The sequence below is a fragment of the Clytia hemisphaerica genome, unplaced genomic scaffold (genome assembly GCF_902728285.1).
Source record: "Clytia hemisphaerica strain Z4C2 unplaced genomic scaffold, Clytia hemisphaerica genome assembly, whole genome shotgun sequence".
Lineage (NCBI taxonomy): Eukaryota > Metazoa > Cnidaria > Hydrozoa > Leptothecata > Clytiidae > Clytia > Clytia hemisphaerica.
The window spans coordinates 1,485,845-1,513,598 of NW_027103510.1; the positions used below are offsets into that span (position 1 = coordinate 1,485,845).

A 27,754-nucleotide genomic window follows, 5' to 3' on the forward strand; every position below is an offset into this window, starting at 1 on the left:
TACAACAGAAGGCTTGGTGATTTGGTCAAACGAAATCAATGGCATGGGGACCATGGGGTATCAGCTGGCAATCATGTAATAATGAGACTATGAGACTGAAAAAATCATCTCGAAGAATCATTGTCTGGATTTCGTCTTAGGAAAATCATTATGAATTCTCCAATGAAACACGTGGTGATTTCTTCGCACCCATTGCAATATAAAGAAAAAACTTGGAATTTTCATTGTTTGTTGAGAATAATAGACTTAAGTAGCCTACTTTACCAACGACAATTCATATAGACTTCTTTTATAACACCCCCTTCTCATAAACCCACTGGGATCACTTCCCATTGGAAAAAATGGCCAAAATATCGTCCACACTGGAAAATTATACTAAAATTCTACCGGGCTTGTGAGAGGGGGTGTTTTAATGTTTATACGAATTTCATTATGATATCTTCTTTTGTGAAAAGTCAATTAGTTTCCTTTGGGAATGAGGATGGTTATGTAATGCTCGATGCAATGTTTGTTTCTTTCTTGATTGGGGTACTTTTAACCTGACTAACTAAAGATATGTTATTTTATTTCCGGACAAGCTGTATGTTTTAAGTCGTATGTCATTATTTTTAAATCGTCATATTTTAAGATATTTATGAAACATTTATTGTTAGTTCTGTTTTCATTTAGAAATATTATCAAAAATTAAGATCCTGACATGGCCTTTGAAGACTTTATTTTCTCCAATGGACAACCCACTGTGGTTTTGAGAATCTAAAAATTGACAAATTCAAAAAGTCATCTTTCTATCAAAGAATGATGGAAAATAAATTATTTAGAATTTTTGGGACCTATTCAGTTTCAGTTATCGAGCTATTTTGATTTGGTGAATGAAATTGGGAAATTTAAGCATTACTGTCATTGAATATTCAGAGGTTTCAATTTTTTAAGAAGAACTTTATCTTCTAATTTTAACGTTTCCAATTTTGCTCCAAAATGTCTTATTTCGTAGCTTCAAGTAAGTCAGTGAGCTCAACTTTTAAATACAATGTCTAAAGCACAACACTTGCTAATCTATTTTCATGTACCTATTTTCTAAAATTTCTAAAATTCTTATAATCAAACTTTTGTCAACCCATGAATAACCCATTGAAAATTTTATCAAATTTTTACAAAATTATTCATGAGGTGGTATTCAGGTTTTTGCCCAAATTCAATATCTCTTGAATCGACACGAACATAATTTTTGTATAGAGTTTCTTTTCCTGCATTGATTTGATTTGTCTTGCATGGATTACTGAAAATAAAATTTCTTGGCCAGAACTTGGAAACATTCAACTGAAGAAGTATTAAACATAAAGTTCATAAAAATGGTAAGAAGTCAACATAATTAGCTTTGTACTAATAGTTTCCGACGTTCTAGAGTTTGATATGAATATATTTACAGGCCCGGCGGAACAACCGTTAAAGTGGGGAGGCTGAAGGCTCAAAATGAGATGAGATTTAGCTTAACAATTAGAGCTTAGAAAGGGATGCAATCATATTCAAAACTTTAGGTACCATCTTTTAATGACTCGTTGAGCTGCATTGAGGCTAGAGCAACTTATATTTCACTTATACGGAGATGTTGAATCTTTCAGGAGCGCTGTCAGGTTCTTTATCACATATGAAAGCCAACCAGAGACTGGGAACGAATTTGAAACATTTTCCAATTTTTTTTAGGGTGGAGGGTACAAATTCTCAGACGAAGAAAAAAGACGTAAGTACTGCTACTGGTTTTGAAATTCAAATTTTCAAGTCCGAAATATTTAAAATTCTCTTTGGCATGGCCAATTCAATCTCTTTTAAGCACCTCTTATTCGCTAAATCTTCTATGGTGTATATTTGCCATTCTAGAATAAAAGTGAATTTCTTTGTTCAAATCTAGGATTCTTTGTTTTATCTTGAAAGAAAGTTTTTCGGTCTTTTTGACGATAACATCTTAAATTATATATAATCCCTTATTTGTGGAAACTTCTTAGAACTTCAGAAGATTTTCAACGATGCTGATGATGATTCTTCCGGAAGTATTGATAAAAAAGAATTCAAAAAATTATCCAAGAAGTTGAATATTTTCCCTGGTGAAAAAGAATTCGAATCCATGTTTAGAGAAGTTGACGCTGACGGTAAGTGGATTCGAAAAGCTGATCAGAATATCCATTATTAAAACCCTAATAACACCCCTGGCTCACAGCCCCGGTGAGACTTTTTCCCACAGCGGGGATGAAATTTTCTATTGAAAACCCAGTGGAGATAAAAATTCTATTGTCCCTAGGTCGAAAAATCCGGTGGGATGGTTTTGGAGTGCAATTTTTTTACATTGAATTTTGAATGGGGCTGAAATCAAAGTCAATTCCTCAATGGGGATGAAATTGTAGGGTAGAAGAAAACGGGGACAAGATTTTGGCCGAATTTTCAGCCGGGCTGGGGTCCCAGCGGGTCTGTGACACAGGGGTGTCTAATATCAGTTTGGTAAACTTTTAGCTCTACATAAAACGGGGGAGGCAAAACCATCCTGTTATAAAAAAGTATATTTCTCAACAAATGCAGTGGGGGAAAAAGCGATACAAATAAATCGTTTTGGTCAACATATTTTGCTGCTCTAGAACGTTTAAAGTAGCAGTATAAGGAGACAAAAATTCTCATAGCTGCGGTGATTTTCTTGAAGTGTTGTTTGTTATAAATAGAAATTTTCACAATTTAATCGAATTTCCCATATCTAACAATTGGATACTAGACTTTCTTTTTTTCTGTATTATTATAGGTTCTGGTGAAATTGACTTCGAAGAATTCATGACGTTATTGAAGAAGATTTTAGCCCCACCATCTGATGAAGAACTCTTAATGAAATTCAAGGTGAGGATTACGTATTTTCAAGCTCTCTGTTCATCAATTGTTTGGGAAAAATTAAAAGGCTCCTTATTCTGCCTTAGTTCTAACTAGCCCCTCCTGGATTCAAAAGGTTTTACCACCAAGGATTTCTTATTCGACCTATATTCCTACTTTAACTTTTGACTTAAACAAAGAATTACACTGAACCAGGTTATTAGATACCTCGAAAGGAAGACGATTTTGTTTAACGTTTAGAACCTTGAAGAATATATAATAACAATGTTCGCCTTCATTCTTGATGAGTTTTTATCTTATCGTCCCATAATTTTCACCATTGACTTTCTTTCCAATATCCATTAGAAACTTGATCAAGGAAACAAAGGTTATTTGACGTTCAAAGATTTGAAGGCTGGTTTCCAAGCAATGAATTATCAGATCAGTGACAGTGCCATCAAGGATATGATCGCTGTTGCCAGTGATGATGGTGATGATCAAGTCTCCATTGAAGGTAATCTAACACCCCTGTCTCGAAGGTCTGAAAGTAATACCCTGTCTCGTTGAACTAAAACCAACACCCCTGTCTTGTTGATTTAAAGCAACACTGGTATCGTAGGTCTAGAGCAACACCCCTGTCTCGATTGAAGGTAATACAACACCCCTGTCTTGTAGATCTAAAAGCAAAACAACTGTCCCGTAGGTTTGAAGTAGAACCCCTGTCTCTTAGATCTAACAACACCCCTGCTTCAGAGATCAAGAGCAACCTTTATAATGAAGAGTGTATAACACCCTTGCATCATTGTAGAAACCATCACCCCTGTATTTACAAGAGTACCACATTCTATCTTAAAAAGATGACGAATCATCAATTAGATCAAGACCATACAAACTCCTGTCGCTCACGCATCAATAACGGGCCCTGTCAAAAAACAAATCTTTTGTCTATTTTCCATCTTATCTGAGCTTTTGAAATTAAATTTTAAATTTCCATATTTTCTTTCTCAAGAATTTTCAGCAGTTGCGAAACGACCAAGGAAATTATGAAGACGACCTATGATACAACGCTGAAGTTATATTCTTTGGTGTAGATAAGGCTTTACATCCGGATGATATCTAGAATTGTAACTAGATTACACGTTTTTTTCTTTATTAGAACCCAGTTTATAAGAACATTTAGGCTGAAATTCGTCGAAAAATTAAGAACATCGTAAGAACATGCCCAGCCTCAGTTTGGAAAAATGTGACAAGAAACTACAATTTTTTCCTCTTTTCAAGCAGTTTTAACCAAACTTAGGGATGGATTTTCTAAAATCGAGAGTCAAATATTGTCCAAATTTTACCAACTTTAAGTGCTCTTTATTTTTCATGATGTTGTCGATTTAAGGTAGTCCGAAAAATTAAGAACGCATTTAAGAACATTTTAGGCTGAAAATTGCTAACAAAATAAGCACTTCCAGGCTCAGCCAAATTTTAGGTGTTCTAATAAAAAAAAAACGTGTAATATTATTTTGTCATGTGTCTTTAAATATTTCCACCTTTTTATCAAAATTATCTACAAAATGAAAATATTGGGTGTCAATCCTTGAAAATAAAAAATAATCATTCAATCTTAGTAGCATTAAAAACTTGGATGAATTTATAGTATATTAGGAAAACAAGCTTTTTTCTATCTTATGTTTTCAGTTTTTTGAAAGTTTTAACCTAGTACCTGGCCACGTCATATTAAATTAAAAAATATCTAAAATTCTTCATAAAATCTAAGCAATGCTAATTTCAATCTTCTTCATCGACATATTTCTCCAAAACACTTCGGATCCATTTACCAGACTTTCCATACCTGCCATGGTAACCACAGCAACCAACCAAACAAGCTGGTTCACATCCAAGACCAACACCTGTGGAAGGAAAAGTAAAATTTTGAAGTCAACATAAACTGATTTGGACAATTTTGGGTGGGCTATGACTTTTGATCTAAAAAGGATAGTTGGAAAAATCTGAATAAAAATCATAAATCAGCGAGATTCAAAGTTCGAAAAAAAGGCTAAATTAAGTCGAGTTAAAAATGTTTCACTTTTTTCGTCTTCGTTTTCAGATTTTCCGAAATATACGCCTTTAACATCAAAAACCGTAAATTAGAAAGTATCTTTCTTACAAGTTATTGCTTTAGGTCATACAAAACGCAAACGCAAAATTGTTTGAGTTTAGGAAATTTCGAGTTATGTATGGAGTAACGTTTATGAGTTTATGAGGCATTGTTAACTGAAGGGACGAGAAAAACTTGTTCGAGTTAAAGAGACATTCGAGTTATATAGGAATTTCTTTAACTCGAACCTCTTCAACTCGAAATTTCCTTAAATCGAACAAGTTTGTGTTCCCCGTGCGTGTTCGAGTTATAGAGATTTAACTTTCTGACACCATTTCTTCAATCTTTATGTAACAAGCTCTACTCAAGTACTCTTAATTGTGCAGAGAAACGCGAGAAGAGAGACTCAACTGTACATATTCATGCATGTTCTTATAAAGAGTAGTAAGCCCCTCCCCTATTTTTGGAGATTCAATTTCATTAAATTAACTCCTCGAAAAGTATTACTTACATTCCCCAGTACAAGGAGCTGGCGCTCCCGGTGGCCCGGGTGGTCCCCGAGGGCCTGGTGGACCCATCTCCCCACATTCAATTAATCCAAAAATCATAAGGGTAAGAGCCATAATGATTGCTAAGATCTTCATACTGCTGAAATATTTTTACTAATACTACTTCTAAAAAAATGTTAACATAAAAATCATGCAATAATGAGATTTTTCACTTACATTCCCCTGTACAAGGCGCTGGAGCGGCAGGCATACCGGGAGGTCCTGGTGGCCCTGGTGGACCTGGTTCTGAGCCACATTCAATTTGACGAATGGTGAGACAGATAACCAGAAAGATTGCTACAGATTTCATCGTTTTGGACAGCTGTGTATGGAATGTGTATCAGTTCTGAGCTATAAACAGTAGCACAAAAAGAAATAAAATATAGAAACCAAAAATAAAGTGAAATGCAATGAAAATAAATGAAGAAAAGCAAGAAAATATAATTATTTTGACAAAAAAATCCAGATAATGACGTTTAGAAAAAACTGCAAGAAAATTTTCAAATCGAAATTCAGAAGATGTGTTTGAAAAAAATTGTAACACGGTCAAGAGATTAACGATGAAAAATTCGAACGAATGTTTTCTATGTTTTGATATTTAAAACTATTGTTTCTTTGTTTGAAAAAGCTGAAATAAAGAAATTCTCGTTGGAATTACAATTAGATAGATTTCACAAATGTAACAAACCAATTCTTAAAAAATATAATACATAGGACAAAAATACCCATAAATTCTCTCCTCACAAATCGTAAGGAAGCTACTACAAATTCTTCAGGGTTCAGAGTTTAATTCGAAAAATTTGAGGTCCGTGGTATAAAAAGGAATACAAAATGTACAAAAATATGAAAATTCTACTCCTAAAATCATATTGTATCCAAAAATAATATAAAAAATAACTTTTTTTAAATTTCCCACAAAAGAAATTCCAAGCCGCTATGAGTAGAGCTCCATATTCTTTGCTGAGTCAGCAAATAAGCCAAAGTGTAACATAATGACATCCATACGGTACCGAGAATAATATTCTTAACAACAACATCACCGTTGCGTGGCAACATATAACTACTGAAAAACACGGTCAAATGAAACAGTTGATAGGAGACGGCAATATAAAGTAAAGTCGATACCGTAAAATTTAACATTGGATAATGAGGTAGGTACACCAGAATCTTCTGCGCACTGTCAATCATATAGATATGAATTTGCGAAAGGTATGTTTCCAAGGTGATCTTCCCGAGCCATGTAAACAAATTCAAATGATAGTTCCGTAATACGGGATGCATATTTCGCAGCCATGTATAAATACAAATCGGAATCGGTGACAACCATGGGTGTAAATTTAAATATTCTTCCCGAGGTTTACACATGATGTAATGTATCCATAACAACAAACAAACAAATAATGTTAGCGTGATAAAATACCGAATGAACTCTCGCATTTTCTTGGTTCTCGGATCGTCCTTGTCAAGGTAGAGAAGGAATTTTTGGTAACGATCGAAGTTAAAAGCGACAAACATCCCGACAATCGTAGACCAATGATCATATCTGGAAAAAAAATTGAAGATCAGAGTAAAGAATTGCTGTTGTGTCCAAAGAATTGAAACTAAATTCAAAAGAAAGATCTTAGAGATTTCAGAATATGGGGTTCAATTGAGTGTTCATGAGCGCCGTGAACAGAGAAGAAAAACGTAAAAAATGACACATGAAAAAACGGAGTGTGTATTCAACATTTGCAACGGTTTTTTATTTTATATTTATATAACGGACATTTATTGGCCCAGCCGTGGCGATCCGGGCCTTTCATTAGCAATTTTCCTTCCTTCCGCCCAAGTGTGTAATCGAATACAGCTTGTGTTAGGTATTACAAAGTGCATCGAGTCGATTACAAAGGGTGGTAGGTATTACAAAGGGATTACTAAAGGTTTTCGTACAGCTTCCAATATCTACTTTTTTGATTCGCTAGGCCCCAACGCCCTAGGGGCTTCTTGTTTCAAAAAAAAAAAAAAGCGTTCCTTACGTTGATCGTTTCTTCCAATAATCCAAAGTTCCTTTGTCATCTTTCAACGCCCAGTGGAAGGGCGTGAACACCTTCTCAAACACGCCAGGGACGTTGAAAACCACAAAGTTGCAGATGATGTAGATGAAAAACTTCAACAGAATGAAACTTTCGTGCTGAAATTGAAAATAATGAAATGTATCAGAAAACCCGGCCCGGCGGAACAACCGTAAAAGTGGGAAGGCTGAAGGCTAAAAATGAGATAAAATTCGCTAGGAACTTGAGAATAAAATCTCATTTGCTCATTTGCTTTGCTTAGATGGTTGGAGACAGACAAAATATGGCGAAGTTGAATCAATGTCGGTCATTTTTATCATTTTAGTTAGAAGGCTATTCCTCTATCGCAGAGTTTATAACTGCTTAGTATTGAAATTTGGCTTCCAAAGAGGTCATTTTAAGAAACCTGTTCTAAAGCTTATCTTCAGTACTGATGGATCTGGTTTCAAAATTTCAGATTTCATATCCGAATATTTATCGCGTTTGTGACATACACGTGTTTTTTATAAGAACAAACTATATAAGAACATAAGGCTTCGCTGCCCAAAATGTTAAGAAGAAGTTAGGAAGATTTTAAGGCTTTGTGGACTCAAAAACACCCTATTTTTTAGGAAAATGGTCAAGATTAAGAACATGTTAAGAACATTTTTGGGCTTGAAACTCAAAAAATTAAGAACATCCAAAGGCTTCAAAATTTTTTGATGTTCTTATAAAAAGACGTGTACTATATGTTACAGATTGACAAATAATAACATAACAATGACATGATATTACCTTATTATAGCGATTCATAACGACCATACAAACCCACACAGAGAGAAACCAATACGTATGCATAGCACAGATGTAATATCGAACAAATGTGTGATCTGTTACAGCCATTACACAGAACACCAAGAAATTCAGTCGAAACAACATCTTGAGAAGACGGAATATGGAGTAATCTTTACGGGCTGAGAAATAGTGATAATTACCTATGGAAAAAAAGATATGATAATTTGAGGTCTTTGTCTAGTAATGTAATGTAATGTAATGTTAGCCTCCTAAGCAGCACACAGGAAGAGATTTTGTATACCTAGAATTCCCCCTCCTATCCTTAAAGGTTAAGCCAGAAGGTAACTTAGGCAAGAATACGGTAAGGGTTAGTTTTTGATCATCCCAAATCTATCTAAAACCATGAAAAGTAAAAAGAATCTCTCTAAGGTTAGGGAATTTTTCTGAAAACTGTCTCTGTAAGGGTCGATCTTCAGAGGTCTGGTTCGCACATATCCGACATTCTCTAACGCTAGTACCCACCCCTACCGGGAGAGTGACAGAATATATTTTCTCACCATATCCGGTCATCCAGACATACGCACCAACATACACACGAACAGAATTGAACACTTCTTGAGCATTGAAGTAATGATACCACACAAATTGAACCTGAATAAAATAATGTGTTCTTTCACCATGTTTAGAATAAGAAATGTAGTGGATTGACCCTATAGATTTCCCAAACAGGCTTCTTTTGAACACAATAAACTATTTAAACCAGACCATCAGAAGCAAAATCCTTAAAGCATTATTCAAAGGTTCATGTGAAGATAAGAACCCTAAAAAGCCTGGTCAGCAAAAGGTTGGTTTAAGTGTCAGTAATGTCGAAAGCTCCTTACCTGCATCCAGCCTTTCCATTCTTCCGTTTGATCCCTCACGAGGAGTTGATCCTTCGTTTTTCGAATGGTTAAAACAAACGCCACGAACACCAACAAGAAGAATAAAAAGACGAACATGTCTCTTGAATAGTGCTTCTCCACTTTGGGCCTGAAAACAGAATGATTTTTAGAGAAATGAATTATTTTGGCGAGAGCTAAAAATAATAATCTTTCTTAGTTACTTAATTTTCAAGGCGTGTGAAATCAAAGCATGGACAGTGAAAAGGAAATATATAAAAGCGTGTATATAAAAGATACAAACACATAAAAGATGTTAAGGGGGTCCAAGCAATCTCCGAAAAAAGCCGTTAAATTAACAAGGCGAAAAATAACGAAGATTAGATAAGGACTTTCGGGAAACGTTACGCATGCGCGTAAATCACAGACCTACCATATCCTAAGACCATCACATAGCCAGAAATAAAACATGAACGCTCCAAACAACATCATTTTGAACAAGAACTGTTCCAACTTTGGTTGGTCTTTATCATGTGAAAAACATATCTTCTTGATCTTGATGATGACGGTTTGTATTAAAGGTCCTTGCGTTGTACTGTCTTCCCCTAAAACAGAAATATCATACATTCGTGAGTTTTAATAATAACGTAACACAGTATTAGTAAACTCACAGTAAGTATTAATTCACCGACATTACATATAGCTGACACCCTATGTTAGGCAACATCCACTTTTTTGCTACAATGTGGAATCCATACCAGTGAATTTAAGACTAATTCCCTTGAGAATGGTGTCCACATGGCAGTAAGAAAAGAGCACACTTAAAAAGCAACTTATTAAAAAAATGAACACAACTCTGCTATCATTAAAAAACCCTCGTAAAACTAGCGGTCATTTTTTGACCAAAGTTTACTACTTCTTTGGAGTATACGTAAGTCATAGTTTCTCATTTAATCAAAATCTTTGATCGGAAACCTGGAATTACTCGAAGTGGTACTGCCTTTTTTATAAAGGAGAGTGCTTTGGAAGTACCCATATTGAATGGGTAAGGCTTTTCTACATCCCAGCTGACACACAACGTTGTTTCAACGTTCATCTAACGTTATATGGACGTTGTGAATATTAGAAAAACGTTGAAACGACGTTGTGTGCCAGCTGGGATACTTTAATTAATCAAAGATGGTGGGTATAAGGAATTCCTGCTCCTGGGGTTTTGTAGAGGTTTATGACTCAGACTAAGGAAGACAAGGAACAGGAACTAATCAACAAGTTTGCTTAACCTTCTCCAGTGTCATCAGATTTAGTACTGAACTTTGGACTTTTGCTATTTTCAATGTCGTCATCATTGACATGCTTGTAATCTGATTGGTCCGTTCTGCGCATGACAAGTAAGAATAATTTCGCCACTTGCAATGTAAACCATGCTGCAATACATGACATCCAAAATGTAAATAGGGCCTTTTGATGAAGACTGATGGTCGGAGCAGACGGTAACCTGTGATATGAAAATAATATTTCTTTAACAGGGTGAATTTGAAGACATAAACACCTATCGTTCGAGTGTGTTCGATAGGGTTGACTACCTTGTAGGAGTTAACACGTGTGCTTTAAGCAGCATACATCGGAATTGTCTCTATTATATTTTCTTGGATAAGAATCCTCACGTGTCCGGAGGTTATATCTGTAAAGCCTTAAAATGTTCCTAGAATTCCTTTCCTAGATTTCGGGCCTTGTACTGTAGCATTACGTTCTTATACACTTTTTTCTTACATATAAAAAACGTTCATTGGACAAACTACCTGAAATAGCCAAAATAGCCGAAATAGCCCGTAAAACCGTTTTTTGAGAAATAGTGCTTCCCGGGAAGCTGTACCAAGAAAACAAGTCAAAGACTGTTCATTCTGGGTCATTTGCTTTTTCCATCGCGTTATTAAAAAAATATGACCCTATTGAACTTAAGGTAACTGGGGCAGGTCGAAAAGAGCGCTGACCAAACAGGTACAGGTGACATTGATAGTTTGCTGGCCGTTGAACCGATAAAAATAATCTAAAGTTCTAGATTATCAAACTACCCACGTTCAAAACATCAATCACAGGTGCAATATGAAATGAATTCGAGCCTTTGGATGATGGACAGTGAATGGAGATACAAACTAACCTTTTATAAGTTGTTTCGAAATTCAAATAGGTGTTATGTTCAGTGTAGTTGAGACCACCAGGGTCATCAGTTTCCCACCAGTGCATTCTTGCAAAGATTATCTTCTCTTTTTTCTGAAAAATGAAGAAGAGCTTGATAGATCAGAGAGTTAATGTCCCAAAAAGGACGAAATACACTCCCCATCTCCTGACAAATGGTTGTATAGAAATTTCACAAATTTCTTCACATATATGTAAGACCCAAGACCAGGGTGAGAGACAGGCAACGCTTTCGAATTTCTAATACACCTTTTTTACATAAGAATAATTTTATAAGAACAATGACGCTCAAAATCGCCAAAAAATAAGAACAATTTAAGAACAATGCTGAGCCTGAATTAAACAAGTAAGAACATGATAAGAACAATTTGAGGCTGAAAGTGCCAAAAAAATAAGAACAGACGAGCCTCAGAAAAATTTTACTGGTTCTTATAAACAAAAACGTGTACGTTGTTAAACAAACAAAAGAAACAAAGAACAAAGCAAGACCAACTCTTAAAACAACCAGAGTTTGAAATAATAATAACTGATTTCGGAAATGAAACAAAGTTTTGTTTCAAATTTTTAAATACTGAAGATGTGCTAATCCAAGCGGCTATCTACAAAAACACATATTCTGTATTTCAATTCCACCCTAAAACGCCCTCTCCGCCCTATCTTAAACACAAAAGTGTAAAAAATACAACCTCGTTACCTGCGTGTTATCAAGAAAAAAGATTTACCCCCACTGTTGAGGATATTGATTTTTCGAACCCCCTCCTGGATATCCTACTTTATTAGTAAAGACCCCCTGGATATCCACTCTTAAAAATATGCTCAACCCCCTGGATATCCTCTCTTATAAAGATGCTTACTCCTGGATATCGTATTTTTTACTTGAAAAGACACTTTACCCCTGGATATCCGCTCCCTTGTTGATATTCTCAACAGGGGGGGCACTGACTATTTCTGGAAAATCCCATTGTCTGTTTTTCAAATGCGAAAGGTTACCATGATTTAAAAACAAAACGTCGGACTTAACGTCAGATTTAAATAACGGTCTCAAAATATTTTTAAATATTTTTCTCCCCTAAAACTTAGCCAAAGTGGCGAATCGCCAACATTTAAGATAAAAGACTGGGTAGAAATACCATGTAGGGATTTCAATAGGGAATGAAATTTGTGACTAGGATACCTTGTGATGCTAATGTTAAGCAGTCTAACGTTTAAGCACTTGAAATACTGTTTTCTTACGGATCTCCTCTTTCAAGGAGAATATTTGAATTCGAATAACTAGCAGTTCCAAAGTAGCGAGTACCTCACCAAAGAAACTAGATTTTTCATTCCGTTTCTTGGTGAGTTCTATTCTGACGCATTTTGAAAAATAAAAGCCTTTCGAGTGCTTTGACGCAAATTCGATTTTTCCGGAAACCTGCTCCAAACATTCGAAAAAGTCGCAAAGTGGAATAGACGTTAATTGCGTAGAAAAAACGCGGGTAACGTCTAGTATAGGCTAGTTCTAAAGCGAATGTTTAGGGTTTTAGAACTCATTGACGGCGAAACATAAGCTAGACGTTTGAATCAACTGTTAATCGGTGTTGAATTGCGCACAAGAAATCCGTGGATGGAAGATGAGATCGTTTTGAGCAAACAGTCGACTGAAGATCAATCAAACCAAAGGATATCCAAAAGGACTGAGTCAAAAATTGCGGAACTAAGATCACTTGACAAAAACCGTTCTTTGAACTTCACCGCTCAATTCTAAGTTCCGCATTTTGATTTTTCAAAGAGAGGTTTGGTGATTGTGAACGTGTTGTGTGTGAGCTTTGCGTGTGGCCAGACTTTCTATAGTTACATCATCTATTGAAACGCGAAAAGCACACGCTTAATTCATACCCTCACGTCATTGTAACGCGTGGTAGGAAAGAAAACAAGGACTTTTATACTTTGTCGATAATTCTCACATGGTTTATGTCTTTTAAAGCCCAGCTACCTATGAACTAGACAGAACATGGAAAGAACAGAGAGTGGAAGATATAAGGACCTCGTAACAGTAATAGCTTTTCGTACTAAGTTGTTCGAATTGTTCATCATTCCTTGGGAAAATAATCAGAGTATTTATCAATGTGAAAATGCGCTACTTGAATAATAGTGGAATTTTTTCATCGAAGCTTTTGTCGTTCTCAAGGAGTGGGAACTACAATCATGCACTTTAATGTTTGAGAAAAATACTGTAAAATGCTGGAAAAAGAATGGAATTGTCCCCCTTCCCCAGTGACAATGTTTAGTGCAACCGGCCTTCCCACCGATATTTCCAATGCGTTCAGAACGTTCAGAAGCCGTATGCTTCATTCAGTTCATGGGTCTATATAAATGAAATAGCAGAGTAGAAATATTGATATAGTTGGCATATAATTCATTACTTTACGCGTACAGAAAGTTTATACATTTTTTAATAAGACACTGTCGAAAAAAAATTTAAATAAAGAATAATATAGATTTTTCTTTTTTCTCTTTATCATATGTAATCTAGTTTAGACTGATTACCCCTGAGAGGGTACGGCTATACAAAAAAGAGGTATTTTGTAGCTTTACTAAGGTTTGAGTTTCCTTTCATATAGAACAAAGTACCGCGTGGTCGCGTAAGGCGGATTACTGACGTTTGAAGATCGACATGAGGCAAATTCAGGTTTTTTTCATGTCGTTTTTCGAACGTCTTGTAAACGTAGCGACTTTGTATTTTAACTTGTTGAAAATGGTGGACACTGACAGTGTATACGTTAGACGCTCGCGCTGTATAGTAAACTCGACCTTTTCTATGAGCAGAGGGGAAAGGAATAACGCGTTCTGAGTATTTTTGAGAGATGTACTGGAAGCAATCGAAACGAAATCGAAAAGTCTCCTCTTCGGTATTTTGTTTTTATTTCTAAAATTAATGTTTTTTTTACCGATTTTTGAATGAAATCCCGTCAACACGAGATTTCGCGTAAAAACAGGTCCAGGTCGAAATACCAAGATATAAGAACAAACTATATAAGAACATAAGGCTTCGATGGCCAAAATGTTAAGAACAAGTTAAGAATATTTTAAGGCTTTGGGGGCTCTAAAACACCCGATTTCTTAGGAAAATAGCCAAAAATACTCACAAAATTGGGAAAATAAGAACATGTTGAAAATATTTTTAGGCTTGAAACTCAAAAATTTAAGAACACCCGAAGGCTTTGAAAATTTTGGATGTTCTTATAAAAAAAACGCGTATGCCCAAACTTCCAATACCTAAAGTCTTAGCAGTACCTAACGTATTTCTACTCTTTTTTGTCTGGTATGGAAATCTTTTTTCTTTTTTAATCAAATTTTATACATTTTTTTCTTTATTTTAATTTTTATATAAACAAAAAATTGATTCGGTAAAGATCAAAAAATTGTATCTATTATTCATAATGCTAAAGTTGATACCCTAATTAAGCCGCACGGGATTTGAGGGTAATTTTCTCACTAATCAAAACTAAGACACTGTGCTTTAAACCACCGCGGGGAAGCGTTAAGACTTCTAAATAAGGCAATGTTAGCCTTCAACAGTGTTTCATTTGAGATGTTAATATATGAAGAAATTCAGAGTTGTTTCTTAAAGGGGTAGAGAAGTTAAGGTCTCTGCAATGGTGTGTACATGTTAGTCGCAGGATACTCATTTTGGCTTGATTTAAGCTCCACCTCGGTGGGTCTTTTTAGGTCTGACAGCGATGCAACCATTTTCCAAGCGTTTCAACAAAATGGTTATACAATGGAAAAATTAGACACAGACTACGTAGAAAAGAAGGAAAATTTTGATAGAGTTAATTAATCATCATACTATGGGTTTCATGTATTGTTTACATGAGAATTTTATCATGTGCGGCACACACGGCACTTCACAAAATCACAAAAGAACGGGGAAAACTACCAAACATTATATTTTGCAAGTAAACTGGAACTGCTCATCAGTAATATGATGCATTGCATTATGGTCAAACTTACTAAAATAAAAATAATATAAGATGTTTAAGAGTTTCAATACACCACTTAAGAGTTGGAAGGCTTTATTGATGGACGGGAGTATCACAACGTGCTCTATGCTCTATAAAGAATGCAATCATTATGATTTTTTTTGAAGTACTTACTTTCAGGTTGTCAATATATTGCGGTAGTTCTGTGTGGAAATGTAAGACAATGTCTAATGTTAGGAACACTTTTACTGATTTTACTACTGAAGAGGAATATGGCTAGAGATATAAAATTGAGATTAGTTAGGAAAATGAAGAAAAATTCATTTTATTCGTTCCTAATTCATTCTGAAAATTTGAAGTGTAGAGTCGATATAAAAACAAACTTTTTGTCAAAGGGGATTTAGTCAAGTGTATTTTGGCTTATTTATTTGTAGGAAAGATTTTAGGATATTTTTGGTATTATTTGATCGTTATTGTAGGTAGTGTGATCTTAAGATGAAAAGTCAATATTATGGTCAAATGGTTTTGGTGACAAAAGAGAAAATGAGAAGAAGATTTATTTATTTGATTTTGTTGATCATTTTGCAATTGAGAATGTTGACTGGACAGCAATGGATGTAAGTTCCTTTTTTTATACAAGACTGCGAAAGGTGGCACACATATAGATAGGCGCCACTCACATATCGATTTTTCTCACGACTAACGTCAAATTGACGCGAGAGGGTGGGGGTAAGAGACCGTGGACTTCATCGTGGGAAAATTTGATATGTGAGTGTCCCCTGACTGAATGATTTTATAATAAGGGGAAAGCCGGTCTTATAAACCACGTCTACTAGGTAATTCTTGATTTCCACCAGTTCCTAGTGGGGCGGGGGGATCTTTCCCATATAATCCGGCTTCATTCATATCTTGGCTTCATGGCAATTAGATTCTCTGGAGGCTACACATTTATAGTAGGTAGGGTTTTCGAAGTTGAAGTAATTCGAACTCGACAAGAATATTTTCCACAGGTGAATAATATTTCACGTTCTACATTAGATTTAAAATTCAAACGCTCAGGGTCTGGGATAAGAAAGCTTCCCACTACATAAAAAGGATTCTATAATATGGGGAGCTTAGTCCGTTTTATGAGTAATCGGTCTAAAAACAACAAAATAAAGAATTCGCGACAATGCAATTTTAGATGGAACTCACACAGATATAATAAGCGGCTTATGGTACCATACCGGTTATAGCTTTTCGCAAATTTTACGAATTTCGCGGATTTGTCTTTTGCGGAATTTACGATACACTGCCATTTCCGAAAAAAGTTCTAATTCACAAAAGTCTATTAGTTTTCAATTTGAATCTTTTTAAAATGTTGCCGTATTTGGGAAATAGTCTTCCAAGAATACGTAATAGTTATCGGACATTTACGAGTACAATATGAGAAATATTTTACGAGCTCCGAGATTTTTCCGTACAATATTTTCCGAGCCTTTAGGCGAGGAAAATATACGGGAAATCCGGAACGAGTGAAATATTTCCATATTATACGAGCAAATGTCTGATAACTAGTTTATCGGTGACCCAAAAAATACACTTTTTGTGTTGGAAAAAAGCGTAGGCCATTTTTGTAGCAAAGTGACGTTAGATTGCTGCTTACCGCTACAATGCAACAACATCTTTCGTCAATTTATATTTTTACATGTAAAATACAAGATATATTGTACTTGTACAAATCAGATTGCAGATATTTTTTGGATCACCGATAAGAGGTCATATCAAATATGGTAATGACAATAGGTCAAAAAAGATAAAACCCTTTTTACGGTTCATTTTGAATGACCTTGGAAACTTTTCACTTTCCAATTGTACGTCACTTTCAGTAGCGTGATGGTAAGAAGTAGTATCCCAAACCATTAGCTGATCCCTTTTCTGGAGAGGGCGCCGAAAGACAAAGTAAAAGGATTTAATTTTTTCTTTTTCGCACCAAAATTTGAAAAAGATTTTGCACCCACTTCTTAATAGGAGGGCAACCAAGTCATAGCTCTACCAGTCATAGTCAAGCCACCGTGAGACTAGTTATAATGAAAGGCTCTTCATTCAGATGAGATGGAGTTTTTATAAGATTTAGAAGACTTTAATAATTGGTCATTTGAAGTAATAGAAATGACGCGTTCTCTAGAAAAAAGTAACAAAATTGTTTTATTACTGGTTAACGACCAACCAAATCAAATAAGAGCTTGTAAAACTCTATCTTGTCCCTCTTCATCGGGGTGTTCGAAATCATCTGATTCTTATTTTTATTACAATACCTGACGAAAACAAGTTAAGAACTGACTGACGCATTATGCTTTGTATTTTTTTGGAGGAGTCAATCTTTCAGTGTGGTTATGTGAGAGTTGTTTCAGCAAAATATAAGGTAGAGAAACTTTGGCAAAAGCGTAGAACATAAACCGCAAACTGAAAGAGCTATCTTTTTATTAAGAAACACACTGAATTGGCTAAATGTTTTATTAAAATGTCTAAATTCAACTATCATCAATTTATACCTCGGGGAAAGATACTCATTGATTCGAGTTCCAGCGAAAATACTTGCACCCATTGAGTTTAAAGCCCGAAGGGCTAGAGTCGAATCTCTAATCTTCCAGAGGCAAGAAAAAGTGAAACTTAATTCTCATCCAAAGTGGCTTCATTTCCCATCCAGGAGTCTCGAGTCTAGCCCTTCGGGCTTGGAAGTCAATGCTAACTAAGACTCATAATTCAATATAGCAAAGAAGGTTAAAGTTTTCATGTGAAACTTATTTTTGATAAAGGATATCTCAAATATTTTGTCCTATAGAGGAAAAAGAATCACCGGGCAGAGTGAAGCAGTGACATACAGCTCTGAACTGTAAGGGGGGAGAGGTAACAAATCGAGAAAATCTGATTATTCATTTCGAATGTAGTAACGATATGTTTTTAGGATTAAATTTCGATCTAGTTTACCGATTGATGATCCAACTACGAAAAAATTCCAATTTTTAACATCCTCGTGCCAAATATTGTACCTCTATTTAGATTTTTTCGTAGCGACAAATTGAATTTTCTAGCACTTTCATCAGCAATTTAAAAAGATCCGAATTATATACCGTATTTCATTTGTCCTCTATTAAGCGCCGCACCTTAATTTTTAGTTATGAAAAAACCACCGCCCTCTAACCGTCGCCCTCCAATAAGATAAAACCAAGAAAATCACGAGAATATATGGTACACCTACTAAGTGAAATTATTTAAACCAAGGCAAGAATGGCGACTTGGGTGTCACTAGGACGAACGTTTAACAATGGAGCGAGGATAACTGCTAAAACTGTTTCCTCAAGAACGGAAAATATATCGGAGCTGATGTGATGTGATGAATTTTAGGTACACTGTCGCGAGAATAGCTCTCTGCCATGGTAAACGATTTTCAGATATAATTTCTTTTCGGACTTTTTTATACTGGGATAAACCACATCGACAAACCGTCGCTGTATCTAAGGAGGATGGGTTTGAGTTTACAAGGGTCGAGAAACGTAACTAGCACTAAATTTGACGTCTTTGGGCCCTTGGTTCAATGTTTTTGCCACCCTTAGAAAGACTATTTTCACAGAATTTAGTCCAAATTTCAAGAATTTATGACCCTTCGAGGGTAATTTTTTTGTAATTTTAGAGCCCTTACAGAGACTCGATTGCTTTTTAATGCTTCAACTATCGAGATGGATACCATATTTTGCTCTTACAAAGAGATGCTTATACAAAAACATTTTGAAGGCATTTTAAAAGAGTACTTGAACTAAAAATGTCCCTTTTACATCAAGAGCGTTCATAAGAAGGATCTTACTAAGTATACTTCAACCTGACATGTTTATGAAAGCCATATGACTCAACATGCCAAAACAAAAAACAAAACACAGAATGTATGGTGTAGTTCTACTCCTAGACTAAAACCTATTCCTAACCGAACTTTGCCTTTCGATGATTTGTGATGACGTAGATTCCATTCGATGATTTTTGAGTACAGAGATTACCTAGTAAAGTAAACTAGAGGATACTACCATTTGAAAAATTGCCATTAACTAAAAATTACAATTGGGTGTTCCATAAAATTTCCATAGAGGGGGGGGGGAGATTTTTAGAAATGTATGAAAAACCCCTGGAAAATATCAAAATTTGCAAGAGAACCCTTGGAAAAATTATTTACATATCTTAAATAAAGTGAGGGTAGACGAACTAAGATCAGTATTTTGCCCCCCCTGGAAACTTTGAAATAAAATTTGACACCCTGGAAAAATGAAAAAATATTATATAAAATTACCCCATGGAAATTCTTCTCTGATTACCCCCTGGAAACTTTCGTCCAACCCTGTTTGGATATAAAATGGAATGGCCCAATCACTGAAATAATAGGTCATTATTTTCTGTTCTGTTACCTAAAGGAAGGGTAAGGTCCTAATACGGCTAACTCTCTCTCTAATTCGAGTCTTTCTGTTATTCAAAGCTAAATTTTGTTCCCCTCAGCTGAAAAGTAGTGTAAAATACTCTCTATTATTCGAGGTTTTCTCTCATTTGAAAGAAAAGTCTTACTTCTTTGAATATCTAATCAGAGAGAGTCAATTGGTAAGATATGACACCTAGGAGAATGATACCATTCCAGCCGAAGTGAAGTGGGTTCAGTTGAGAGCCTGTCAAAAATGATCAACGTGACAAATAAGCATGACAAGGTACGGAATATATTGAAAAAGGAAGCATATTACTTGTGGTAGCTAGGGGTTAGGTGAAGCTCTAATATACATTGCAGAGTTTTCATCTTTCTCATCCCAGCAGTAAAGAGTAGGTGTTGTAAGTATTGACAACCAACTAAGTATGTTATGAACCCTATTGTCTCAATGGATAATTATTGCAGCCTAGTTTTTGAATCTTGGATGCGTCATTGTTTTATTCTTTACCGGGAGTAGTAGTTTTGCGAGATGACCGTTTTTTCAAGCCAGGAATCGAGAATCGACGCAAAGAGGGAAAGATGGATTTGACGATTTCGTTTAAGGGCTCTGACCATAGTGAATTTTAATATTTGTCATGAACAAAATATAATCTTCTGCCTGATGTAGCTAACAAAACTTTGACATGTTATACATTTTCTGTTAGGCCAACTATCCTTGAGTCTGAAAATTTATGAATCGCAAAGAAAAAATTTGATGAAGAAGAAAATGAAGACTTTTGTGACGAAGAGTATTTCAACTTTGAAGAGCTTAGTTTGGTCGAAGAGGAAATATTTTGAAAAAACTTTTGTGGTAGATGGTGTATCCTTTACCGAACTAAAAATATGTTTTCAGAAAATTTTTCTAAAAGCTTACTTGTCTCAAAATCTTGAAAAAAGTGCTTTTTGACCTATTTTTCATCCCAATTGTTCATAGAAAAACAGCTATTACTTTTGATGCATCAATTTAGAAAATTTTTCCGAAAAATTTAAAACAGTTCAATTCTTTGCGGACAGTTTAAAAAAATTTCGAAACAAAAAGGTTAATTACCCATTAAAACTTAGCACTTTTTCTAAAAGAAGGTGATGCAACATATTATTAACGTCTTTTTAAAGTTCATAACGTCAAATTTGTAATCAAAATTCTTAATTACTTTGACGGGATTTGATCAAAAAGCAATTAATAAAGGCAATTCTTTGTTAAAAGTGTAATGGAACCTGAAACATAACTTTTATGCTCAAATACCAAAATCAATTTTTTGACTATGGTCAGAGCCCTTAATTTCGGTCAAATCTCATAAAATTGTGTTCCGATTCTTCGAAAATTGTGCGACCCTTTGAGGTTGAATTAGTTTTTTGTAACCAAGTGATTTTCGAGGTATGAAAAAGGTACCCCTAAACTGTACAGAATCCCCCTCCCCAGGATTGCTATTGATGATGAACAATATTTGGAGAAGAGTCTAAGCTGAAGGTCATTCAAGTAGTTAGTCAAAGAAGAAAAGAGCCTCTTATGGATTAGAAGTGCTCAATAATGATGTTAATTTAAATTGGGTATTGTTAGTATAAAAATTGGAAATCTTAATATTTTGAAATTTTGAAAGGGGGGAGGGCGCACTTAACATACACAATATACAAAGATGGTACATTGTAGTTTAAATGGTCAATCATGAATTTCAAGTGACAAAAACCACTTTGAATTCAGATTATACAAGTAGCTTTTAAATTTGAGATTGTGACCAATGCCAATGAGTGAGTAATTATTGTCATGTAACCCGAGGCATAAAATTAAGCAATTAATCCATACTAAGACCAACATCGTCCCGTGTATCCCAGGCTTTATTTACGTTACTTATGGAGAATATTATCTAGCGCTATCAGTAAGCATCAAAAAGCTGATAATGCGCAGGGAACGAGGTTGTACAAAGACCATTTTTTGATTGACTTGTGAAGTAGGTCATTATCTTGATCCAATTCCTTTTTGTGTACCCTTTATTTTTCGCGCATCTTGTAATTTGTGCTCGCAAAAATTAATCAAAAGAATAATTTTTAAGCCAGTTTAATGAAAAATAAGGCAAATGTTTTAGCCATTTTAGTCACCTGCATTTAAATTTAACAGCATATGTATATCTAAGGGTTTTGTTTTGAATAAGAGTGCTATCGTTTGCTTACTCATCAATTGTAATTTACTAACTTTTTGATATTGAATTGATTCGGACGTGGAGCAAGATTAGTCAGAAAGAGGAAAAGAAAAACATTTTTTTGCTTATATCAGCACAATATAACAATAGGCAGACACTGTCCTGATATGAAATATGTGACTGATATGAAAGGGATACACTTATGTAAAGATAAAACCTTTAACCTGAATAAAGGACTCATTTCCTAAAAAAGTGCGGTTACGAGGTTTCTATACATTTGTAACGATTTCTTATTCGCGCATCTTTAAATTTTCACACAATCAATGTGACAACGATATAGATTTTGGTTTGTAACTTTCAGAGATCCTTCAAATTTAATACTATTGGTCTACAAAACAGTATATAGAACTACAACAAACCCTCACAAATTACATTTCAGCTGCGATAAGGTATAGAAAGATATTCAGGTCTATTTGTGAGAAACTAAAGAGGTATTCATTGCAAGCTTTTGGACTTCGAAACCAACGAAAACCAGTAAAATGTTATCCCTGGCACTTTATATGTCTGCAAATGATTATTTCAAAATAATCAATCAAGTCAGTCATTTGTTATCTGATTCTCCTGGAAAAACGTCTGGTCGAGTTAAACGAGAAATATTCAATTGACACATGACCCTAATCACGTTGATTTCATAATATTTTCTCATGGTATCAGTGGCCACACAGGTTTCATATAAAGAAACGTTTCTACAGAAATCATCCTACACTAAGATTAACAATATCAAAAAAATTGTTGAAAAATGACAAGAAAAACATGAACACCAAGCCAATGGACTCCGTGAAGTCTATTAATGCGAACTTCGCTTGTTGAAAGTTTTTTTATGACTCTCAGTCAATGAAGTAGTTGCCTTCATCTGATCTATGGCCAAGAGGCTAAAACTAGCCTAGATAATAGCTCACAGTGATCTGTAGTAATGAATACCCCGATTTCACTAATAGTTCAAAAAAGTGCCAACACCCGGATCACAACAGTAGACAACAGCCTACTTTCTCCTAAAAAGAGAGATTCACGGTTGGCGGCGGAGCAAAATCGAACCATTTTTTTAACAGAGTTGTGGATTTCGATGAAAATTTGGACTGGCAAAGAGTCGGTCGGAATATCTCAGAACTGGTCTCAGAAGTTTCGTAGCCTATACTAGATGTCACCCGTGTTTTTTCTACGCAATGAAAACAGAATGAAAAATCCCGGTTTTTGGTAAGGTGCTCGGTAGAGTTTCCGGAACGTTTAGTGAAAATTTCAATGTCAAAGATATTTTCGGTCCTTTAGACTGCTTGACGATAATCAGAGGGGAAATTGACGGAATCAGGTACCCCCTGACATTATTCTAGATAGATAGATAGATGCATAATTTTGTGCATGCTCTGTGTATTTTAGGCTTAATCATTTGTCCTAGACCACTAAACACTTCAAATAAGATTGACAAGTTTGCTTGCATCAGATTAACTGCTTGACCCTTTCCAAACTTGATTTCAACATTTTTCTCATGATTACTGACCACACTTTAAAAGGATTAATTTTGCATCAATTTTTTGATACAATTTGTTTGAAAAGAAAACAAACTAAGATTTTCATACTTTTTTTGCTGACCATGAAAAGTGCCCAATTCATGATATGCACCATTTCAATGTCTTCTGACATTACATCACGGACCCAACAGCTGATTGGTTGTAAGTGACGTAAAATCAATCAGTACTTCATTTGCAACCAATCAGCTGTTGGGTTCGTGGAAGACATTGTAATGGTGCATATCATGCATAGCAATACACTTATCAAACTCGCAACGTCACTGAGGGAATTGTGTTCAAGTTTAGAGATGAATGCTATCAAATATCTGTATCCGTGACAGCGTCAAAACAACGGGTTTTGGACGTCCTCAAACAAAGGATAACTCGAACCTTTTTATTTATGAAGTCTTACCAGTAGCGTGGTGGGTCGACCAAAATTCGGGCAAACTGGAGCGGTAATTTGAGAAAATTTTGATTTTAGCGCCTCCTATGAAAACTAAATATCGTTTTGAAATAACGCGAGCGAAGCGAATACGAAAATTTTAGGGTTTTTTTTATCTCTTTTTGGCCGAAAACTGCCATACCAAAAGTGTAAGAGAGCAAAGGGGCACCGAAATTAATAATCAGAGGCGTCTTTTTGCGTCCTTTGTATTCCGGCGCCCCTTTGAAAAACCTCCCCTGGGAGAGGGGTGGGCATTTTCCCCCATCACATTTTTATTAAGTACCAGAGTGTATCTCACGCATAACGTAGCGCAGCGTAATGGATTTTGTAATTTTCGTAAATGTCGGGTCTGTTTACAGACAACATTCTGTTAAAAAGTTAACGCACAAAATTGAGTGTTGATTCTTTCTCTTTAGGAAACTGGCACTAGTGTCTTCCAATCTTTTCAACCAGCAACAACAAATTTGTAACCATTACCAATTCTGGACCAAAAGCCAACGAACTCTTTGTATGAAATTTACAGAGCTTATCCCAAAAGTCGCGGAAGGCGCTGAAATGGCTTATGATGAATGCAGGTAAGATGTTGTTATTTATTGATAATGAAATGGTTTATATTTATCATATTTAACGCAATAAAATCTCTACCCGAGATACTGTGTGCAATATTATTGGTTTAGCGTCTTCTAACCCCTCAAAACCAACAAAGGACTAATTTTCAAACTTCTGCTACTGTAGCTTTACGAGTACAGACAATCTTTCCGTGAAGTAAGAAATCTTATAACAATCGTATACTTTTTGAAGAAGTGGTTTTGTTCCAACATTAGCGAGGTTGATCTAGCACAAAACTGTTATTTATGGTGTCGGTTCCATTGGTTCAGTAATGCAACTCTCCCGCTGATTTTTCTTACGTATACCGGCCGCCAAAACGGCTGTAAACTCCGCGCGTATAATATTTTCCCGCTTTTACTATCACTGTAACGGACGGTAACACTGTCTACGTTTTCTGAGGCCCGATTTACAGGCTATTTAAAAGACCTGAAATTTAGACCTTTTGGGATTTTTTGAAGGAATGTCGACTTGAAACGTGTTTGATAAAGTTAGAGAAAGAAATTAGAAACTAAGAAAGCGCGTTTGGGAATAAATATAACACGTAAACAAAGATTGAAATGGGGAAAATCAGACCTCATAAGCTTGATATTAAAGATCAGTTTGTACACCAAGCATAAACGTTTGATCCTACCTACATTTTCAGACACCAATTTCGCTGGCGTCGTTGGAACTGTGCAGCTAAGAAGCCAGTATTGACGAACAATGTATGGACATACGAAACGAACGAATACCCTTCCCTGTTCGGAGAGGATTTTGAACCAGGTAAGGTTTATCCTCTAACCAAATTTGAGGCAAAATCGACCTTATGGTATATTTTTTTGGAAATTCTTTGTCCTTCATAGAGCAGAAAGTGGCAGGATATTTGCCCCAAAGGTTTTGCAATACATTATTTTTTGGTCTTTACACACCTTAAAGTACACTGTCCTTAACACAGTCCACTATTGGAAACCCTGAAAATGTGTACTATTGACGACCAAGGGGCAGGCGGGTTTAAAAGGATATTGCAAAAATATTTTAAAAACTGTCATACCTTGACCCGTTTTCTATCCTTCATTCTTGAACAGGTGGAATCGAGGCTTCATTTGTCAACGCGATTTTCTCATCTGGAGTTGCTTACTCAATCACAAAAGCATGTTCCTCAAACAAATTGGAAGGTTGTTCATGCGAGCGCAATAAGGACGGAACAATTACCAAAACAACAACAACAAAAACAACAACAGCGCATCACCTTAGTAACGGTTTCCAATGGCATCAATGTAATGATAATGTAATGTTTGGCTTGTCATTTGCAAAGAAGTTTATTGATAGTGTGGAGTTAAATTGGAACCCAGATCGCATGTTCACGACGCATGCGCAGGTTATGATGAACCTACATAATAATAAAGTTGGAAGAATGGTTAGTATAACACACGCGTTTTTTATGAGAACTAGTAAATTTAGGCTTGGCTGTTCTTATTTTTTCGATTTTCAGACTGTTCTTAAAATGTTCTTAATATCCTTACTTTATTCACTTACTGACTTAAAAAGCGGCATTTTCATTTTTGAAATTCTGAAGCTTTAATCTGGTCTTCTTATGAAAAAGCGGATGTGGGTGTTATGGAATTTCATTTTATTTTAAAGATCCTGCTCCCCCCCTGGGGACGGAAATCTTATATAGGGTTTTAAGATTTATTTCTAGGAAAGCTTCATTGTTCTTAACTCAGAGAAAGAACCCCACACAACTATTAATAAGTATATGTTTTTCAATTTCAGCTCTTGAAGGAGAATTTACAGCAAAATTGTGTCTGTCATGGAGTTTCTGGCACGTGCAGCACTCAAGTTTGTTCCAAACGTCTCGGACCTTATAGAGACATCGGTGGTCTATTACGAAAGAGGACTGAAAAAGCTATCAAAGTGACTTTGAAATATATAAATACACATCGCATATTGATGCCAGCTGATAATCAACTGGCTCCAGTGACCGACACTGATCTTATTTATTTGAAATCATCACCATCATATTGTAATAAGACTACTGGAAGGCGGTGTAAATTGAACAGTAAAAAGAAGGCGAAAAAGAAGCCCCGTGGAGGTTGTGATATGATGTGTTGTGGTGCAGGCTATAGGACTAAATTACGAACTGTGACGAAGAACTGTAAATGTCAATTCATTTGGTGTTGTAAAGTCACATGCGAGAAATGTTATCATCAACAGAAAGTTCATAGTTGTAAATAAATAACAGACGCAGGAGCTTTAGCGAAGGAAATTGGAGGGAAATGCCAAGGAGGTTCAGCTCGCTTTTTTTGATTTGTAGCCTTCATTTGATTTCAAAAGCACGATTGAAAGACGAAGTCAATATTTCAGCAAAAAAGAAATTTGAATATTGAAAAGATGTTCATGGTTGTTAAAATTGAAATATGTTTTTACTTTTACCATTTAGACCCTAATGCTGATGGCGTAGACAATCGGAGAAAGTGAGTAGGAAATTTCGGATATGACAAATCAAAGATAATGTGTATTCTGTACGGTTGAATAGATAATCTTTTAAATTCATCTGGAAAGCCAATAAATATTTGTAATAGACAAAATATTTGGAAACTTTACGAAAAGAGACATGACATTAGTCCCCCTTTAATCCTTTCAAAAACGCAATGTATAACGGGAGGACATCGTGTAAATATGATTTTTTAGAGATTTTGTAGTTTTATAATTTATAGACTTTATTTTTTATGTACAAAAATTGACGATTTTAAAAATAAGCAAATTTACGACAAAAATTGGTAGTAACTATTTATCATCGATAGATTTTTCAAAAAAAGAAATGGATCTTGTTAACATAAATTCAACAAGGAATTACCGTGGCTCTCTAGAAATTATTAGACCGAGTCTATTATCTGATTTTCCGATGGCGGATTGGCAGCCGCCCACGCTAAAGCTCTAAAGCAGCCGGCAGGCTTCCCCTCGGATAGGAATGATAGTCGACCTTTGATGTGTCGCATCCCAGTCGGGTTTAACTACTCTTGTCTCCCGAATAGACGGGGGGGGTCCGAATAAGCAGGGAGGTAGGGAAATTTTCTAAATTCTAATAAGCGAGGGGGATTGAATAAGAGGGGGGTAATTTGAAGACAGAATTTTTTTAACTGGTATCAATTTCAACAACAAAAAAGAAACTTTAACAAATGAACACGTAAAATAAGAACAAAAA

At 35.4% G+C, this 27,754-nt stretch overlaps 4 protein-coding genes across 5 annotated transcripts; 2 read left to right on the forward strand and 2 right to left on the reverse strand.

Moving 5' to 3' along the window:
- The first annotated feature begins 1,279 nt into the window (after positions 1 to 1,279).
- LOC136799116 (uncharacterized) lies at positions 1,280 to 3,942 on the forward strand. Its single transcript, XM_067055801.1, has 6 exons — positions 1,280 to 1,352; positions 1,702 to 1,738; positions 2,001 to 2,144; positions 2,783 to 2,874; positions 3,211 to 3,358; positions 3,854 to 3,942. Exons 1-6 carry the CDS (start codon positions 1,350 to 1,352, stop codon positions 3,889 to 3,891), a joined length of 462 nt encoding a protein of 153 aa, XP_066911902.1. The 5' UTR covers positions 1,280 to 1,349; the 3' UTR covers positions 3,892 to 3,942.
- LOC136799117 (collagen alpha-2(I) chain-like) lies at positions 3,905 to 5,863 on the reverse strand. Its single transcript, XM_067055802.1, has 2 exons — positions 5,656 to 5,863; positions 3,905 to 4,742 (listed from the first exon to the last, which is right to left on the reverse strand). Exons 1-2 carry the CDS (start codon positions 5,786 to 5,788, stop codon positions 4,621 to 4,623), a joined length of 255 nt encoding a protein of 84 aa, XP_066911903.1. The 5' UTR covers positions 5,789 to 5,863; the 3' UTR covers positions 3,905 to 4,620.
- Positions 5,864 to 6,252: 389 nt separating this feature from the next.
- LOC136799120 (uncharacterized) lies at positions 6,253 to 25,687 on the reverse strand. The gene is made up of 9 exons (XM_067055805.1): positions 25,601 to 25,687; positions 11,340 to 11,452; positions 10,462 to 10,676; positions 9,615 to 9,786; positions 9,185 to 9,332; positions 8,861 to 8,954; positions 8,304 to 8,503; positions 7,494 to 7,648; positions 6,253 to 7,021 (listed from the first exon to the last, which is right to left on the reverse strand). Exons 1-9 carry the CDS (start codon positions 25,622 to 25,624, stop codon positions 6,382 to 6,384), a joined length of 1,761 nt encoding a protein of 586 aa, XP_066911906.1. The 5' UTR covers positions 25,625 to 25,687; the 3' UTR covers positions 6,253 to 6,381.
- Positions 15,763 to 27,326, forward strand: LOC136799121 (protein Wnt-4-like). 2 transcript variants are annotated; one of them, XM_067055807.1, is made up of 5 exons: positions 15,763 to 15,956; positions 24,378 to 24,536; positions 25,214 to 25,332; positions 25,635 to 25,966; positions 26,323 to 27,326. In XM_067055807.1, exons 1-5 carry the CDS (start codon positions 15,835 to 15,837, stop codon positions 26,782 to 26,784), a joined length of 1,194 nt encoding a protein of 397 aa, XP_066911908.1. In that variant the 5' UTR covers positions 15,763 to 15,834; the 3' UTR covers positions 26,785 to 27,326. The 2 variants fall into 2 exon arrangements, with proteins under 2 accessions (XP_066911908.1, XP_066911907.1); XM_067055806.1 differs by lacking the exon at positions 15,763 to 15,956 and adding an exon at positions 23,767 to 23,974.
- The last annotated feature ends 428 nt before the right edge of the window (positions 27,327 to 27,754 follow it).